Source organism: Oncorhynchus clarkii, chromosome 9 (assembly GCF_045791955.1).
Source record: "Oncorhynchus clarkii lewisi isolate Uvic-CL-2024 chromosome 9, UVic_Ocla_1.0, whole genome shotgun sequence".
Lineage (NCBI taxonomy): Eukaryota > Metazoa > Chordata > Actinopteri > Salmoniformes > Salmonidae > Oncorhynchus > Oncorhynchus clarkii.
In genome coordinates this window covers 28,369,274-28,388,220 of record NC_092155.1, presented here as the reverse complement: position 1 = coordinate 28,388,220, position 18,947 = coordinate 28,369,274, and the positions used below count along the sequence as shown (strand labels likewise).

Here is an 18,947-nt window from a genome sequence, read left to right as displayed (position 1 = left end):
TATTCACCAGCATTGTGAAGAGTAGATGCTCCGCAGCCTACAGATAATAGGGTCCTTAAGCAACGAGGAAGTCTAATCTCAGAGTCTTGATTAAACAATGTGGTTGTGAGGCTCTATGGCCGAGTTTAGACAGGCAGCCTAATTCTGATTTTTTTTAACAATTGATCTTTTGCCCAATCAGATCAGTTCTGAAAAAGATCAGCTCGTTTCACATTAGATGTGATTGGTCAAAAGACCAATTAGTGGGAAAAAAAATATCAGAATTGGGCTTACGTGTCTAAACACGGTTTATGGGACTCAGTTGTATCGTAACACAATAATTAGGATCTGCTCCAATCCGCTGGCTTTAAACCAGAATCAAAAGCCAGCCTTCCAACTCTCTCGTTTGGCAAATCACAGCTGACTTGATCAACTGTGCGTGAAGCATTAAGCAAAACAAAACCAAAAAAAAAAAAACTTGTGGCCAAAAATGTAACCAAGTAATTAAAAACGTACGGGAGAGACAATGCAATGGACTGTGTACAGGAGCAATGAAACATGATCTATTCACTTGTCGATACACTCTTCCATGCAGTATTGTTTGATCACTCGCTTTCTCCCAGGCTCGTTCTCGCTCACACGCGCTGTTATAGTCACAGGGCAGGAGGGTTTAGGGTCATTCGATTTTGTGTGGATGAAGGGCGAGTGGGTGGCGGATTGAATAAAAATGTCCATAAATGTCTCATTCGTGTGCAATTTATATCTGTAGGCTTTTTATTTCATTATTTTAGACTATCTGGTATTAGTGCGTAAACCTAAGCTTTGGGGCATAACTGTCAGGCGCCAGATAGCCTACGCGTCAATAACTTTTGGGAACGAGCAGAAAAATGTCAGGTCGAACCACGGAGGCACAAAGGTCAATGTCAGAGTTGAATTAAATAAGAGAAAAGCTGCGAAAGGAGAGTTGAAAATAAAGAGAAAGACCGGAAAATTAATGTTTGGGAACGATTTGGCTAAGTGGTAAAAGATGATGATAGGAGTGCAGGCTTTGTTAAGTGTGAAGATTGTGAGGCGCCATACAAATTTGACAGTCACAAGACGGGGACTTCAAATAGGCCTATGGCATGTCAAGGGAACTGTAGCCTACTGGGTTAAATGGAAACTGAGCCTATATATTAACTCCTGCAAAATTAAGAATTTCTTGCAGTACAATGATACACAAAATGTAGGCTAAACTTGGACTCAGGAACAGGAGTGGAGATATATTATTTATTTCAGCATCTTGAGAGAATGCGAATGTGCCGTTAAATACCGTCTGTATCAGTAGAGACTGGAGGGTAGGACAGCTCATAATCATGGCTGGAACAAAGCAAATGAAATGGCATCAAAGCACATGTTTGAAACCATTCCACTGATTCTGCTCCAGCCATAACCACGAGCCTGTCCTCCCCAAGTAAAGTGGCACTAACCCTCTGTTCATATAGAGGTGCTATCTCTATTAGTATCATGAAAGTTGATAGTATTTCAACCACATAAAATATACATCCAAGCCAAACTGAAATGCTATCAGAAACATGTTGGGTCTGGGTCGTTTTCAAATGTTTCTATTTACAACCGGTCAAATTGATGTCATATGGACATTTTGCACAGAAAATGTTTACAGTTTAATTTTTTTTTAGAGTTAACCTACTGCATTTTCACCCCGGTCCCTAAATCTCTTCACTCTGCAGAGACGACAGAAAACTTCACCGATGTCAACTAAATTGAAGCATTCATTCCATCAATTTATGACATTACTTTGGTGAGCAAGAGTTTATTTAGTCTTCTAGGGTAACATATAATGACAGAAGAGAAGCTACATGCATCTAAATTATACACAAGCTGACAACAACAAACAAATTGCCTACCAAAATGTCTGAAATTATAAGCAGAAACATCTAAATCAGGCAAAAGAAATCCGGCACCCCCTGTCAAAAACCCGTTCCGCTGTCTCTGACTGTGGCCCGCAGCGTATTTTCTATATTACTGGGTTAGGGTCGGGTCACAGATTTTCACTTTAGCCTATCACAAACGGTGCATTCAGAAAGTATTCACAAGCCTTCTCTTTCCCACATTTTGTTACGTTACAGCTTTATTCTAAAATGGACGGAATAAAACCAATTCTTTAATCCATCTACACACAATACTCCTCTAAAAACATGTTTTTGGAAATGTTTTCAAATGTATAAAAGAAAAGAAACAGATATACCTTATTTACACATATTCAGTGGAAACATATCCTGTTTCCATTGATCATCCTTGAGATGTTTTCTACAACTGGATGGCCTCCATCATTCTTAAATGAAAGAAGTTTGGAACCACACACTAGAGCTTCCTAGAGCTGGCCGCCCGGCCAAACTGAGCAATTGGGGGTAGAAGGGCCTTGGTCAGGGAGGTGACCAAGAATCCGATGGTCACTCTGACAGAGTTCCTCTGTGGAGATGGGAGAACCTTCCAGAAGGACAAACCATCTCTGCAGCACTCCACCAATCACATCTTTATGGTAGAGTGACCAGACAGAAGCCACTCCTCGGTAAAAAGCACATGACAGCCCGGACTTGAACCTGATCGAACATCTCTGGAGAGACCTAAAAATACCTGTGCAGCGAATCTCCCCATCCAACCTGACAGAGCCTGAGAGGATCTGCTGAGTAGAATGGGGAAAACTCCCCAAATACAGGTGTGCCAAGCTTGTAGGGTCATACCCAAGAAGACTCGAGGCTGTAATTGCTGCCGAAGGTGATTCAACAAAGTACTGAGTGAAGGGTCTGAATACTAATGTAAATGTGATATTTCAGTTTATTTTTTAAAACGTTTGCAAAAATGTCTAAAAACCTGTTTTTGCTTTGTCATTATGGGGTGGGGGGGGACTATTTAATCCATTTTAGAATAAGGCTGTAACGTAACAAAATGTGGAGAAAGTCAAGGGGTCTGAACCCCTTCCGAATCCACGGTATAGGTCGGGCGGTTGCGGATGGGTTATCAGCTATTGCAGGGCGGATGAAGAAAAAAATATATATATAAAAACTTTTTTTTTTTTTTAAACAGCTGACCCACGCACCATTAACACACACACAGAGAATGACTATCACATCCTAACTTCAGGCAAACACATGTACAGAAACAATCTCATGAGGCAACAACACTCCCACAACCCCAGTGTTTCTGCAGGAAAGGGGCTTAACTTCATACACAAATGAATGACGTAAACTTTGCACAGGACAAACATTGTATGACAGTGTGTGTATAAGGTAGAGTGTGTCTTGATTAACCTCAGATTGTGTGGGCCTGCACCTCTGAATCAAAGGGCTTTGAACATTAGCGTTAATCTATCTTAATGAACACAGATATTAAAGATAATGATAGTGCACTATCTGTTGTGAAAGGAGCCTTACTAGTATTTCATGCCAATAATCACAGGTCTGATCTAAGCAAACATGGCTTCTGAGTCATAGGGGGTTATGAAAGATGTAGCCAAGAACGTGGGCAGAATCTTTGAGCAATTGCATGAATGCCAATATACTGTATGTAAGGTTAGCCTAGCAATATTAGCCCTCTCCTGGTAGCCCTACAGCTGCTGTTGCTAATTAAAACTGCCACCACTAATGAAACCGATAATAAAGAGCTCCATTTCAATACATGTACCTATAAAAGCTAGTGTTCGGAGTACATTTTTCATGGAAAACAGTCTCTGCCATAACACTCCTACAGCAACCAGTGGGTGTGCCGGTGTGGTACCTATAACATCTTCACCATAACAAATTGGGTGAGAGACCTTAGCCATTTTTTAAAGGATACAGTTGGGCCTGGTTGGGCACTTGCATGTACAGTTGGCATGTACAAAAGGTACAGTTGGGCACTTGCAGTCCCAGATTGCATTGCTCTAGGTAGGTCTGCACTCGCAAAGGAGAGTTACTGTAAGATATACTACATGACCAAAAGTATGTGGAGACCTGCACGTCGAACATCTCATTCCAAAATCATGGGCATTAACATGGAGTTGGTCCCCCTTTAGTGCTATAACAACCTCCCTCCACTCTTCTGTGAAGGCATTAGTGACATTGGGTACTGATATTGGGCGAATAGGCCTGGCTTGCAGTTGGAGTTACAGTTCATCCCAAATGTGTTCGATGGGGTTGAGGTCAGGGCTCTGTGCAGCCCAAACCATGAAAACAGCCCCAGACCATTATTCCTCCTCCACCAAACTTTACAGTTGGCACTATGCATTGGGGCAAGTAGCATTCTCCTGGCATCTGCCAAACCCAGATTCGTCTCTCAAACTGCCAGATGGTGAAGCGTGATTCATCACTCCAGAGAACGAGTTTCCACTGCTCCAGAGTCCAATGGCGGCGAGCTTTACACCACTCCAGCCGACGCTTGGCATTGCGCACGGTGATCTTAGGCTTGTGTGTAGCTGCTCGGCCATGGAAACCCATTTCATGAAGCTCCAACAGTTATTGCTCTGACGTTGGTTCCAGAGGCAGTTTGGAACTCGGTAGTAGTGTTGGAACTGAGGACAGGCACTCAGTGTTCCCGTTCTGTGAGCTTGTGTGGCCTACCGCTTCGTGGCTAAGCCATTGTTGCGCCTAGACATTTCCACTTCACAATAACAGCACTTACAGTTGACCGGGGCAGCTCTAGCAAGGCAGAAATGTGATAAACTGACTTGTTGGAACGGTGGCATCCTATGCCACGTAGAAAGTCACTGAGCTCTTCAGTAAGGCCATTCTAGTGCCAATGTTATTTCATATGGAGATTGCATGGCTCTGTGCTCAATTGTATACACCTGTCAGCAATAGGTGTGGCTGAAATAGCCGAATCCACTCATTTGAAGGGGTGTCCACATACTTTTGTATATATTGTGTACCTTGTAACTATGCATTTATTCATGATGAGGCTTTGACTTTCAGGGGGATGTTCAAGAACGTAGCCAATAGCACTCCTGAACACATCGGGAAGTAATTAGAGGTTTGTGTTCTTGGCCCGTTTTTAGGGGAGGTATGGTATTTATAGTTGTGAACGGGAGCAACAGATGGGAATAGGATGTCCAGGAGGTGAAAGGGAAGAGGGGGACATATTTCCTTTCTTCCAGTGCAATAATGCTGTACTTTGTTAAAGAGAACCAGCGAGGGTTGTTTGCTTACACACACACACACACACACACACACACGGTCACATGCACAAGTGTACAGGCAGCCCAACTCTAATCTTTCAGCTCTTTTGCCAATAATTGGGCTTCCCGTGTAAACGTAGCCCAACAAGCATGCACACCACACACAGCTATTACACATTTCCCTGCTTCTTGTTTTTTTTGTCGTTACAACTGGCCTGAGGGTGAGTCACAGTCGTTTAGAAGAAGCTGGAGAGGAGAGATTCACAATGGCTGACTGGACGGGGCTGGAAGCAATCGAGAGTTGGCCACAGCTAAAGAGCTGAATTGGAGTGTGGTCTCTGGTCTGATTGGAGTGAGTGAGTGAGTGAGTGAGTGAGTGAGTGAGTGAGTGAGTGAGTGAGTGACACCCTCTCCCTCCCCCGCGCTCCCTCGATGACAGTGAGAAGCTCATACTTCAAATTGTTACTCAAGCACTCAGTCAAAGCCAATGTTTGTCCAGGGTTGAACGACATATCACAAAGACAGATCAGAAGCATCACAAAGACGATACGCTGACAAACGACAATACTGGTAGGAAATTAAAACAACATTCCCTGCTGGCTTTATACGGACCTGATGGCAGTGACTGAAAGACCGTGATTGAGTGAGAAACTAACAACGCCTCAACACCTCAAACTGCAAAATTGTCATTCGAGGGCTCAGTTTAAGCCAATGTTTTTCCAGAGATTGACGCCTTATCACAAAGACGGATCAGAACCGTCACTGATTATTGGCTGATAAAAACAACAATACTAGCAGGAAAAGAAAACGACACAATTGCGACTGAATCTTGGGTGAGGCCAGGTTTGGATAGGTTTCTAGCTAGTTTATAACCTTGCAGGATGTTGCTCTAGTAGTCAATTTCACGATAAATTACTGTATATGCTAAGTGGCCTGGGTCATCTAAGGTCTTATTGATGAGGAGCCAAGCGGGTTTGGACAGAGAAAACGGACTCTTTGTTCAGACTGCATTTGCCCAAGCCGCTACCTTTCTCATCCAATTTGGAGAAAGTTTCAATCAATTTGCTCAGCTCCCTCTCAAAAAGACACTATTGCCCAGGCTGACTTTTTGAAGAACGGTAGTTTCATTCAAGGAAAAAGTACTTTTTAAAACAAGGTAGTGGTTTAACGGTTATGGGGACGCTATCGTCTCAATCTTTGTTTTTTAGATGTTCACTCTTCTCCAATTCCACTTTATTCTTATGTTGCTGTATCAAAGTCAATTTCCTATATATCTAGAAGGTCACCTTCATATTTTGGGCCTATTTGAGTGATTTATCATAATCTCCACCTGGCACGGCCAGAAGAGGACCTCCCCCCGGAGCCTGGTTCCTCTCTAGGTCCTTTCTAGGGAGTTTTTCCTAGCCACTTTTCTTCAACATCTGCATTGCTTGCTCGTTGGTGTTTTAGACCGGGCGTCTTTATAAGCACATTGTGACAACTGCTGATGGTAGAAAGGGATGTGTCAAATAAATGGGACTGATTGATCATTGTTATTTCATTGTCGTTTCAAAAAGAGTCTAAATTGAAAAGTGGCTATTCTTCCAACCCAGACTCTCGGGAAGAGTCTGCAGTGACAGCTGGTTGAGTCTCTCTCTCACATACACAGACACACAGCGTCTTCCCACAGTTCGCCCACCCTGTCAGCTCCTTCCTGTGAACACCACCACCCTGGCAGCGTCACCACCGACAGAGAGCGTCCGTCCCCGTCACTCGTCCCCGGGATCCGTGTGATCACGAGCACGTCGCCACCACAGCACATCCCTGTGCCGTACTGTACTCCCCTGCACGGGCGGTGGGCGATGCGGTCTTCAGTCTAACTCGTCACTCTGAACCCGAAAACAGACAGACATATCACAGTCGAACACTCACGGTCTCACCCTCACTGCCTGCTGGTATACCTCCCTGTCCAAATATTTTTTTTTATTTTTTATTATCGTGTGAGAGAATTCAGAGTAGAATTGTCTGATTGAATGGCGGTAACTGTGGACTTTCATCTTCATCAATCCATAACACACCCTCACCAAAGCCTACCATATAATACTATGTACTTGATGCCGGCTAAAGATTAAACATTGGCCGCAAATATTGAGGCTAAACACAAGATGAAGAGGATCTAAGCAATCTAAAAATAAACATTTTTAAAAAAGCACAAGGAAATTTCTCTTGAGCTGTTTGGGGTCAACACTGTCACTGAGCTGATTGTGATGCCAAGTCTAAATCAGAGGGAAATTATGCAAGACCAGACTTGCTTTGCTTGCAGATAACAAAGCTATGAAGTATTCTGTTGAACTGCTTGTACAGGCAGCATAAATCTTACAGAAATACAGGTATGATCTCACACACACACACACACACAGAGAGGATGGTAGTGCAAAGAGCTTCTGGATATAGTCAACTGTTAAAAGCCCCTACCTTTTTCTCTCTCAACTTAAAACATATCTGAAGTTAAGTTTCAAAAATATATATGTTTACGGTAGATTTCGGCTTTATATGGGTGATTAATGTAACAGCTCAGGGTACTCGAGGAACTGGGACACAGATCTTGTCAGAACAATGAACCGATTTGCAATTTGTAAGAAACACAATTATAAACTGCAATGAAAATGCAGTATTGAATGAAGTTATCGGACATTGACAAGTTCTTAGACCCTCGTCAGCATTGATTTGTGATTGGTGACTGAGCAGCATGGTAGTGTCAGCTTGCCGTGGAGAGAGACACAGAGACGAAGGTGATTTGATGGACAGTTCAGCCTAACACCCACAGAGGCAGACAATGACCCCTGAATGTAAACTTGCGGACTCACACCGACACCCCAATCCTTCTTACTGAATAACACATAGCGCTGATCTGAGGGCAGTTTTGTTTCTTAAGCCCTCAAATGGTTGAGTGTAGGATTGCTGTCGGGTGAGCTGATCCTAGATCTGTGCTGTGTGTTCCCCTGTGTGCCTAACCGCCCACTATTTTACAAGACTGTAAACGAAACATCAGCACATGAGTTGGGACAGCAACAGATGTGGCACAATGGCACATTGTACTTCCGTCATTATAGAAGCAGTAAAAGTTCCATTGTCAAAGGCGCAAAAAAAAGGAGGCATAAACAATTAGCATAACAGCCACAGACTTGTTGTCGAGAGCCATGCGTCCTCCAACCAAGCCGCACTGCTTCTTAACACAGCGCTCATCCAACCCGGAAGCCAGCCGCACCAATGTGTCGGAGGAAACACCGTGCACCTGGCAACCTTGGTTAGCACGCAGCCCGCCACAGGAGACGCTGGCGCGCGATGAGACAAGGATATCCCTACCGGCCAAACCCTCCCTAACCCGGACAACGCTAGGCCAATTGTGCGTCCTTGTGCGCTAGGCCAATTGTGCGTCCTCCAACCAAGCCGCACTGCTTCTTAACACAGCGCTCATCCAACCCGGAAGCCAGCCGCACCAATGTGTCGGAGGAAACACCGTGCACCTGGCAACCTTGGTTAGCGCGCAGCCCGCCACAGCCTCGCCCCACGGACCTCCCGGTCGCGGCCGGTTACGACAGAGCCTGGGCGCGAACTCAGAGTCTCTGGTGGCACAGCTGGCGCTGCAGTACAGCGCCCTTAACCACTGCGCCACCCGGGAGGGCCTGCAAATGACTTTTTAATGAGCTCCTCTCTTGCTCAACCTAGGAACATCTGAAGTTGCTCTGGTGCAGCTGGAGGTCCAACAACGACAGTAACTGTAGAGAGACAGACACAGAACCAAGGGGAAAATCTGGCATCCGGGTAATTCGTTGGCATCGAAAATGGAACTTGATACTTTGTGGCCTCCTATCCATTTGGGTGAGAAACAAAGTAACATTCAAGATAACATTCAGTTCCCACGCCTGCCATTCCATTCACTTGAACTTCACACACCCGATCTCCGGAGAGACTATGGGGGGGATCGAGGTTACTTGGTTTCCCACCTGTCTATAGGATACAACAAAGTGCAATTTCGTGATTGAAAACAGTGAGCAAGAACATGTTGTACTATCAAGAGTGTTTTTGCAATAAAAAATCCCTGGCCTTAGGTTATCATCAAATGGATGTTGCTCATTTATAACAATTGCAAACATATGTTTTCCGTTTTGCAATTGCATGTTATGCACATGAAGTTTACATGCTGTTTTGTAATTTGCAAACTGATAAACCCCCAGACGTAACTGTTCTATGGAGTGGGCTTGACAGGTGAAAAAGCACACAGCAAATTCTCAAGTGTTAAATCAACGCAAACTGTTTAATGTCACACTGTTCCAGTGTCTATATGGGGCCACACTTTTCAGTGTTAAATTAACACTTTGCTTCGTGTAAAGCCTTATTTGCATATTTCTCAGTGTGCCTTGCCTTGCGAGTGAATTGCGAGTGAGTTACCATCCATGACTGTGTTTGTCAGTGACAGAGAAATGGTTGTTGCATTCATTCATTTTCAGACCTGTGGCCTTCACCTAGTGAAATCCTAAGTGAATATGTAATCATTAAAATAAATGTATTTAAGACAATAGAATATGTATTTCATAAGGCTGTATTTTAAGGGCCTAGTTTAACCTTAATTCAGTGGCCTGAAACTCATGGTTTACAGGCCACATCAGGCCTGTAACTCACATTATGCTGGCTTGAAAAGTGACTTAATTCCTATTGGAATCCAGCCAGAGTGGGGATATCCAACGTTTTACATGTTTTATTCAGCCGCAACCTGCATTCAGAAAGACTGGCCGGGATTAGGAAAACCAAGATACACTACACGACCCAAAGTACGAGGACACCCCTTCAAATTAGTGGATTTGCCTATTTCAGCCACACTAGTTGCTGACAGGTGTATACAATTTAGCACATAGTCATGCAATCTCCATAGACAAACATTGGTAGTAGAATGGCCCATACTGAAGAGCTCAGACACATCATGGTAGGCCATACAAGATCACAGAACGGGACCGCTGAGTGCTAAAGCAAGTAAGAATCATGTGTCCTCGGTTGCAACACTCACTACAGAGTTCCAAACTGCCTCTGGAACCAACGTCAGCACAATTACGGTTGGTCAGGAGATTCATGCCAGGAGAACTCAACCTACCCCACTTCATAGTGCCAACTGTAAAATATGGTAGAGGAGGAATAATGGTCTGGGGCTGTTTTTCATGGTCGAGCAGCCGCACACAAGCCTAAGATCACCATGCGCAATGCCAAGCGTTGGCTGGAGTGGTGTAAAGCTCCAACCCCATTGGACTCTGGAGCAGTGGAAACCTGTTCTCTGGATTGATGAATCACGCTTCACGCTTCGCAGTCCGACTGATGAATTTGGGTTTGGCGGATGCCAGGAGAACACTACCTACCCCACTGTATAATGCCAACTGTAAAATATGGAGAGGAGGAATAATTGTCTGGGGCAGTTTTTCATGGTTCGGGCTGGGCCCCTTAGTTCCAGCAAAGTGAAATATTAACGCTACACCATACAATGACATTTTAGACGATTCTGTGCTTACAACTTTGAGGCCACAGTTTGTGGAAGGTCCTTTCCTGTTTCCGCATGACAATGCCCCAATGCGAGGTCCATACAAAAATTGTTTGTTGAGATCAGTGTGGAAGAACTTGACTGGCCTGCACAGTGCCCTGACCTCAACCCCATTGAACATCTTTGGGATGAATTGGAATGCAGACTGCAATGAGCGGTTTGACAATCAAGTATTCACGTGGTGTATTAGACTACCTAAATCATCTAAATAATTTCAGTAAGGGGTGCAATAAGACCTAGTAACAGATAGGATTAGTTTAGAAAAATGTGTTATTTATAATTGATTAGCATAAGATTAATGAATCAATGTGCATGCAAAAACATTGAAACAACCCCCCCCCCCCCCCTCCCCCCAAAAAAATGTTTTACAAAATCAACCTGCAATTGAGCATGCTGGGAAATTTGATAAAATATAGCTGTGGTTTTGGTTCAACTCTGATTATTAAAGGGGCAGAGGAGTCAAAAACGATTTTTTTTCTGTGTTTTACATACATTTCCACATGAGGTTGAAATACTGTTTTATTATGAAAATTATGATAATACACTTTTCCTGTTGGATGTGTTTAAAAATACTGCATGAAATTTTAGCTTGTTTTGCAGGGTGGGTTTTTTGGACTGCCTGTATAAATTCAGAGAGTTTGCCCTCCTCTCTGCCAATCATAATAGCTAGTTCAGGTTACACATCCCTCCCGTTCAGTTCCGCCAATTAGGCCCCTCTCTCAGACCATGCCCAGGAAGTCCTAGCAACATTTTTGCTTGAGAAATATAATCTATTTTTGTTTATTTTTGACAATTTTAATTGAAAACTATCACATCAAGGTACTTAAATTGTTACCCAGAAATGATTTGATAGAGATAAAAAACAGCTGCATTGGGATTACACTGAGGTTATTTTAATTTACACCATCAACACTAGAAATGTTACAATGAAAAATCTAAACTAGGTAACACAGGCCAATTTACTGTGTAGTCTATTTAAAATTAAATAAATATAAAGTTACCTAAAAATACATTTTAAATGCTGGACTTACCTAGACTATTCGTAGAACCATCCATGATTGATTGTCCAGGAGTTATTTACTGTTTTCTAGTAGTGAAGTTTGTTTTTTGGTGTATTTTCCATACTGTATGCCGCTGCTTTACCTGAGGGTGTCAGAAGTCGTTCTTGAGAAAAGAGAGGAGGCACGCATGGCAACGAACGTACGCAGTTGCCGGAGAGGATTGACCTAAAAAAATTCACTCAAATACTTACTGTACATAAATCCAGGAAATGAGCTGAGCATCTGGTGGGCAAATGCACAATCGCCCAATAGATTCACATGCACACCGCACTAGAATTGCCAAAAATATTCTCCTGGAGACAATGATAGGTTAACTATCGCCTCCTTTTTATATGACTACACGTGCATGCAATAATATGCTCCTTACTGAAACTTGTAACACAACTTTTTGGGTTACATACACATCATGATGTATATAAACACTGGATTGCTAACGCTATGTATTGGTCATTGAAAGGCTCTGAAGAAACTGGTCGGCCATATTGGCACTCCCCAGTAGGAGCAGTCCTCCATAGGAATTAATGTGATTCTACATTATTTCAATTAAATGTTTCATAGACAAAATTACATGTATTTAAGTATTTTGTTGTTGTAGTGGGGACAGTAACAGTAATCTAAAAAAATGATACTGTTTGTAAATATTTGTCTTTCATTTTTTATTTGTGTTTAGCTCACATAATATAATGTTAAAGTGTCTGTAATAGAATAAACATGGCAGAAACGAATGTAGACATTAATAAGTGCATTTCTATAGTTTCCCCCAAAAAAATACACGGTAAGGGAGTGCCAGTATGGAGGTGAGGTGGCTTCAACACAGTGCCCCCAAAATAAGTCATCTAGTGTATATATAAATCATTGGTTACACCCCCCAGTCGTCCAAAAGTTCAGTTCAACTGATTAGATTTTCATAGATTTCCTGCCGCCTGGTGGCGTGTTTGTGTACCGCATGTACATATGATGGCGGAATGGAAGTCGGCGTCCTTGTTTCTGTTATTATGGGGGAATGAAAACGTGGTTGAAACAGGAAATGCACCCGGCATTCTTACAGAAACACTTTTGAGGAGATGGAAAACTCGTAATAACGAGTATTGTGTACGTTGCCCATGCGTCGTCAATGTGCCACCTTGTATTCTGGGCGATTATGGGACAATGAGAGCTCTCCTTCAAGATGTGAATGGGAGTCAATTGGGCGTTTGCTCAAAAAGTACAACATTACAACTATTTTCCGAGATGTGAGATAATTAACTTGTTCTCTATAAAATCGTATAGCTTTTGAATCATGACATCATATACTTTAAAGAAAAATAGGCAGGTTTCTCGACTCATACCCTGACTATTCTGCACATCTATAACTCCAGTGTTAAATTGCTATATTGTAATTATTTCGCCACTATTGTCTATTATTGCCTTACTTCCCTTATCCTACCTCATTTGCACACACTGGATATAGTCTTTTTCTATTGTATTATTGACTGTACTTTTGTTTATTCCATGTGTAACTCTGTGTTGTTGTTTGTGTCGCACCTGCTTTGCTTTATCTTGGCCAGTTGTAAATGAGAACTTGTTCTCAACTAGCCTACCTGGTTAAATAAAGATGAAAAAAAAATATTAAAAAAATTACGCGATTAGTCGGCAGTCTGCTGGGTGGGGTGTTATACGTTCCTCCATTCATTACCAAATGGGATTCCTATCTCATGCATTCTGTAATATCTCTGGTCCTTTATACCACAGCGGTTTCAACATGGAGGTGCCCATGGAGAGACATGTCTGAAGGAGACTTGATACAAAGGAGATTAACCTCACCCTTTCACGTCCCCGTGTAAGTATCGGGCTTCTTTCACACACAAGTTGATAACTTGAACACTTATAGCTAGCGTGAAGATAAGTACTTAGTCAACTAGCGTTCCACAGTGCGTTACAGTATGTCGGTTGTCTCTTACTGTCAATGATTGTGTCATGCAACCCTCAAAACCACAGAGGTTGATCAGCAGACTGCACTTATGTGCTTGCAATTTGTAACAATAATCATGCGGATGCAGATGTATAATAGTGTACATGTGCTATTTGTCCCATCTGCTTATCTTATTCATCATGTCACTGTTTTCTCTTAGGATCCACATGATGCATGTACCATGAACTGTGCCCGCTGTCTACTACGGCTCCAGAGTGTAGGGTTCCTGGCCCCCTCTGTCAGAGCAGCTGTCCAGCATGCTGCCCTGCTTCAGCCAGCCACAGCACTGTCCCAAATAACAGTACACAACACACGTGGTCAGGTAGGGGGGGTGGGGGGGTCAAATATAGTCATCTTTAAAGTAAACTCCGGGGTAAGAAAAATAAGAAGCTTAAGATCTCAGGTCTCTTTTTATTCACACTGCCCTTGCCTTTAAACGAGGAACTCAACTCTTGCCAGTTCACTTAACCTATTTTGTGGTTCGAGTCCTCTTTTGAATTCACATTGCTATGTTTAGGGAAGGTTTTTACAAAGTGCAGGACAATGTAGGCTACTGCGCCTTTAAGAGCTAGAATTGATGTTGTACGGTTATGATTCTCACCGCGTATGTTGTCTTCTCTCGCATTATTATAACCCCACAATTAATGAACAGTTTATGAAGCTCTCATCGTCTATACAAAAGATCACATATTGCAAACAAATAATCTTGCACTAAAAACACCACACATTTTTTGTCTTTATTTTTCAATGTCGAAAAACGGCACACGTTTTTTCCGCAAGCCTGCACAACATCATTTTCTCTCTTTTGTGGCACCAATGTGAGGGTTTAAGGCAGGGGAAACGGTGTTGAAGTAGTCTAGTGTGTGGTGCGGGAATAATCACAAGCGAACCTGGGGTGCTTTGTGTTCACATTGGCCTAAAAAAGGGAACCGGACCGCGAAATTCAAGCAAACCGAACGTTCCAGATGCTCTCAGTTTGGTTCGCTTCGGGGGATATTTTTGAGGGTTCTGAGTCCCTTTGGAGTGTTAACAATGCACACAAAAACATCTCAAGGGGACCAAGGGTGAAACCTTTAGGAAGTTTCCCAGTTAATTACATCATGGTAGTCTGTTTTTGAGTTGATAATGATCATTATGCTCAATTGTAGGGTTAGGATGACGAAAATATCAAGTTAACCTTTTATGCATTTTGTTGGAACTATGTCGACTGCTTGTATCTCCTCGTCAATGTATTTCTTCATTATCAACAGGCACTCAGGCGTTTCCATGGCAGCCCTGGATGTTATAAGAGCCAGCCTGTACCCACAGACCCTGGTGAAGAGCATGAGGATAGAATAAAGAAGGACAAGTCACTGATCACTCACGATGACCTGTTTGAGAGGGTGGCCAGGGAGGCCAAGACTAAGGCTACCTTCAACAGAGTGGTGGATGTCTTCAGTAAGAGGGACATACGGCGTCGGGGTCACGTAGAGTTCATATACGCTGCCTTGAAGAAGATGCCAGAGTTTGGTGTGGAACGGGACCTTACAGTCTACAACAAGCTGTTGGATGTCTTTCCCAAGGAGGTGTTTGTCCCCAGGAATTTTATCCAGCGCATGTTCAACCACTACCCCCGACAGCAGGAGTGTGGGGTGCAACTGCTGGAACAGATGGAGAACTATGGTGGGTGGGGAGGGGACGTGTGAGTGAGAGATTGGGCCAACAATTGTTTTTCAGAACAGTGTCTTTTTAAACCATTAAAATAAGGAGCTAGTGTCTTTTTATTGACAGACCCCTTTTTGTCATACATTAATTTTATTGTGTCATCAGGTATCATGCCAAATGTCGAAAGTAAGGTCCTGATCGTCCAGATCTTCGGGAACAAGAGCCACCCAATGAGGAAGTACCAGCGCATCATGTACTGGTTCCCCAAGTTCAAGCACGCCAACCCCTTCCCTGTCCCCCTGCAACTCCCCGAGGATCCTGTAGATCTGGCCCGGCTCAGTCTCAACCGCATCGCCAACGACCTGGACGCTAAGGTCACCGTCTACCAGATGCCCTGTACCGACATCTCTGAGTCAGGAGAGGAGATCACCTTCCCACATGTCGTAGGTAGATAATCAAAGTTCCCTCTCCTTTTACATACAAACTCTGATCTGAATCCCAAGGTTTTTTTTTCAACGGTATTAGAGCATGTGTCAAACTCATTCCACGTCCTCATTCCACGTAGCTGGTCAGTTGTACAACTGAATGCATTTAACCCAACCCCTCTGAGTCAGAGGGGGGGCAGCCTTAATCGACATCCACGTCTTCAGTGCCTAGGGAGCAGTTATGAATTAAGGTCACTGATTAGTCAGGAACTCTCCTCACCTGGTTGTCTAGAGCTCAATTGAAAGGAAAAACCAGCAGACACTAGACCCTCCGTGGAATAAGTTTGACACCCCTGTATTGGGGGTTGCAAACAAATGATAAACGTTGTTTCTGTCTTCTCAATGTAATTCCTACCTCTCTGCCCTTTCCCCCTGTGTTAGGGATCCAGAGCCCAGACCAGATGGAGCTGCTGGCTAAACATAACCCCAACAGGCCTGTGTTTGTGGAGGGCCCCTTCCCCCTGTGGCTGAGGAAGATCTGTGTCTACTACTACATACTCAGGGCTGACCCACTGCCCCCTGAGGAGAAGGTGGGAGACCCTGTGCAACTCTGTTAAAGCGAAAGGAATGATAACATTGTGTATTTGTAATAAATGGTGTATATTTTAACAGTAGCATTTGCAATGTCATCATTTTGATGATGAATATTGCCTCAGTAGTATCTGTCCCGTACTATTTATTACAATAGTGCTATTGTATGTTTTTGCTTGAGCAGTAACAGTTGATTTGTTTTCACCCTGTCAGGTGGAGGAGTCTTACGACCCTGAGAGGTGTTTCGACTACCCTCTCCAGCTGGACCTGGACTTGGACCGGGACATGGGGGACGACGACAGCTTCGACGTGGAAGACGGTAAGATGAAACACCTAGGACCTAATCAGTTCAATTCGGCAACGCTTTAGATATCTCGCCAACTAAAGTGATGCTGGGCACAGCTGCAGGAATCCGCACGGGACTTTGAGGTTGCAGGGGCGTGTAGTAAAGGATATACGTCTTGTTTTCTGCAGTGGACGAAGGGCCGGTGTTCGCCATGTGTATGACGAGCCAGGGGGATCAGGCCACCCTGAACCAATGGATCTCAGGCCTGCAGGAGACCAACCCCACCCTGGGCCGCGTCCCTACCCTGTTCCGCCTGGAGGCCGGACCCAGGGAGCTCCAGGGAGTGGCAGACCCAGGACCCGGGTACAGGGAGGAGGGCGAAGAGGAGGCAGAGACGGATATTGTCGTGGAGGAGGAGCATCAGCGTAGCCAGGGAGTGAAGCAGTGACAGGACTATGATACAGCTCACTTCACTACCAGAGATTACCCGGAGAGCTAGCTTTCTGTCACAGCGCATTTGTCAGAACACAGGAGTTCTTCTTGTCAGGTCACTTCTGGCCCTCATCATAACATCTGGTAATCATAGGATGTCTTCAAGTTAGTGGGTTTAATACCTAATTATAATGTACCCACCTATAGTCAACTCATTTAGGATCTTTCAAGAAACCAAGCTTAAGTTAGCGATTGAGAAAATACTGTAGATAATATGTACGGCTGTAACCCGATGCCCTCAACTCATTTGATGTTTCTGTTAGAATGCCTTTGATAAGACTCTTGTAGGAACTTTGCATTTGCACCGTGTCAAGACATGCTCAAATCAACACAAAACAATAAATGCATTTATTTCTATAGACGTTTCTTTCGTATGGCATGTAAGATGGATGTTTTCACAGGCCTCTCCCAGCCCCCCCCCCACCCACCCCCCCCCCCCCCCCATTAAATCATAGAACCACTTTAAAAAAGTTACCAAAAGGGTTTATTAGTACCTTAAAAAAAATGGCATTTGAACAAACAAGGTAGGAACCAATTGAAAGTGGTACATTCTCAACAGGTAAATAGTACAGCACGGTCAGTGTCCCCTGTACATTTTAAAGTTCGTCACAGCTGTACAAGAAAAAATAAACAGTACTTTCTGTTTTCAATGCATTTTCAGACTGTGCTCTTGGACATTATTTTCAGCATATTGGTGAACCAAAAACACTGCAAATGAAAATCTCTTCCACATGATTTCTTATACTTCCTATACGTATATACATGTCCAACACTCCACATCCAAGCAGCAGGCCATTGGATCGTAATTTTGACTGGGGGGAAAAAAAATGCTCATTTGTTGATCGTTTAATCAAAGATATTAAATACAAATGAAATAGTCATGTGTCACTGACTGATTGTTCAGACCAAATAAATACATTGAAAGAGTTAAATGTACACAGTATGTATAGAGACAAGGAAATATTAACAAAATCAGAAGCAGTATGAGTACCACTAACCATAAAGGGTTAGGTTTATTTTCATAGGAAATCAAATAATACATTAAGGGTATTGACATTTAACCACCCCTTTAAACATTAATGTTGTATTTACAGTGCAGGCATACATGTGTCAAATCACCATTACAAAAACTGAAATGTTCTTAAAGGAATAATTATTTTACATTTCAGAAAAACGTTATACGAAAACAGTTTAAAAAAAAAGTATTTTGAAGATTCAGTGTTGTAAAGTATGGTGCATTAATATCTAGAAAAATCGGTCCCACTTTGAACAAAGTGCAACCTGTATAGCATGCACAAAGGCTTCATAAATCATCAATAAGCGTATGTCATACTCTCCAAAGGGTGACAATTCCCACTGTAGGGTAAATTGCCAAATGTGACGACATGCACTGTTTGTACACCATTCATAGAGTATCACATACGCTTACAGATGACTTGAACCTTGTTTGCATTTGTATACGATCGCATCTCTCTTCTGCTTGGGAATACTTTGGAACAGATCTCCAAAATTAAAATCTCAGAGATGATTTGCTGGTGTTCACAGTCTTATTTTTTGGCTCAGAGAACTTGGGGGGGGCAAATAAAACCAAACTGGCGTGACGCCAGTTGGAGGACCCTGCTTTATAAGTTGCTCTCCGTTTTAAAGTGGGACCGAAAAAAAAATCAACTTTTTTACGGAATATTTAAAATAACCCCATGCAAGGACATCCCTTGGATCTGAATAACAAAACTGATAGGAATTGTGAAAAAATATAAAATGAAATTATAAAATGTCAAAAGCTTGGATACACCTACTCAT

At 43.0% G+C, this 18,947-nt stretch overlaps 2 protein-coding genes across 3 annotated transcripts in view; one reads left to right on the top strand and one right to left on the bottom strand.

Annotated features, from left to right (window-relative positions):
* Nucleotides 1-12,261, bottom strand: part of LOC139416180 (EMAP like 3) — a 31,106-nt gene extending 18,845 nt beyond the window's left edge. The window contains exons 1-2 of one of the 2 annotated variants that reach the window (XM_071164538.1): nucleotides 11,950-12,261; nucleotides 11,729-11,840 (exon numbers count right to left, since the gene is read on the bottom strand). In XM_071164538.1, the coding sequence (XP_071020639.1) occupies nucleotides 11,729-11,753 (25 nt within the window). In that variant the 5' untranslated portion in view covers nucleotides 11,754-11,840; nucleotides 11,950-12,261. The remainder of the gene's footprint in view (nucleotides 1-11,728; nucleotides 11,841-11,949) is intronic. The other variant, XM_071164539.1, reaches the window with a different exon arrangement.
* A 1,202-nt stretch (nucleotides 12,262-13,463) lies between these two features.
* Nucleotides 13,464-17,504, top strand: LOC139417196 (ECSIT signaling integrator). The gene is made up of 7 exons (XM_071166444.1): nucleotides 13,464-13,577; nucleotides 13,870-14,031; nucleotides 14,960-15,371; nucleotides 15,519-15,800; nucleotides 16,220-16,368; nucleotides 16,583-16,688; nucleotides 16,844-17,504. Exons 2-7 carry the CDS (start codon nucleotides 13,891-13,893, stop codon nucleotides 17,101-17,103), a joined length of 1,350 nt encoding a protein of 449 aa, XP_071022545.1. The 5' UTR covers nucleotides 13,464-13,577; nucleotides 13,870-13,890; the 3' UTR covers nucleotides 17,104-17,504.
* Nucleotides 17,505-18,947: the final 1,443 nt, after the last annotated feature.

What these genes read in the sequence shown, in the direction of transcription:
- LOC139417196 (XM_071166444.1), top strand. Translation starts at nt 13,891, where the DNA reads ATGAACTGTGCCCGCTGTCTACTACGGCTCCAGAGTGTAGGGTTCCTG. An exon ending in CACCTTCCCACATGTCGTAG is followed by an intron (nt 15,801 to 16,219) that starts GTAGATAATCAA and finishes CCCCTGTGTTAG; the next exon opens with GGATCCAGAGCCCAGACCAG. An exon ending in CAGCTTCGACGTGGAAGACG is followed by an intron (nt 16,689 to 16,843) that starts GTAAGATGAAAC and finishes TGTTTTCTGCAG; the next exon opens with TGGACGAAGGGCCGGTGTTC.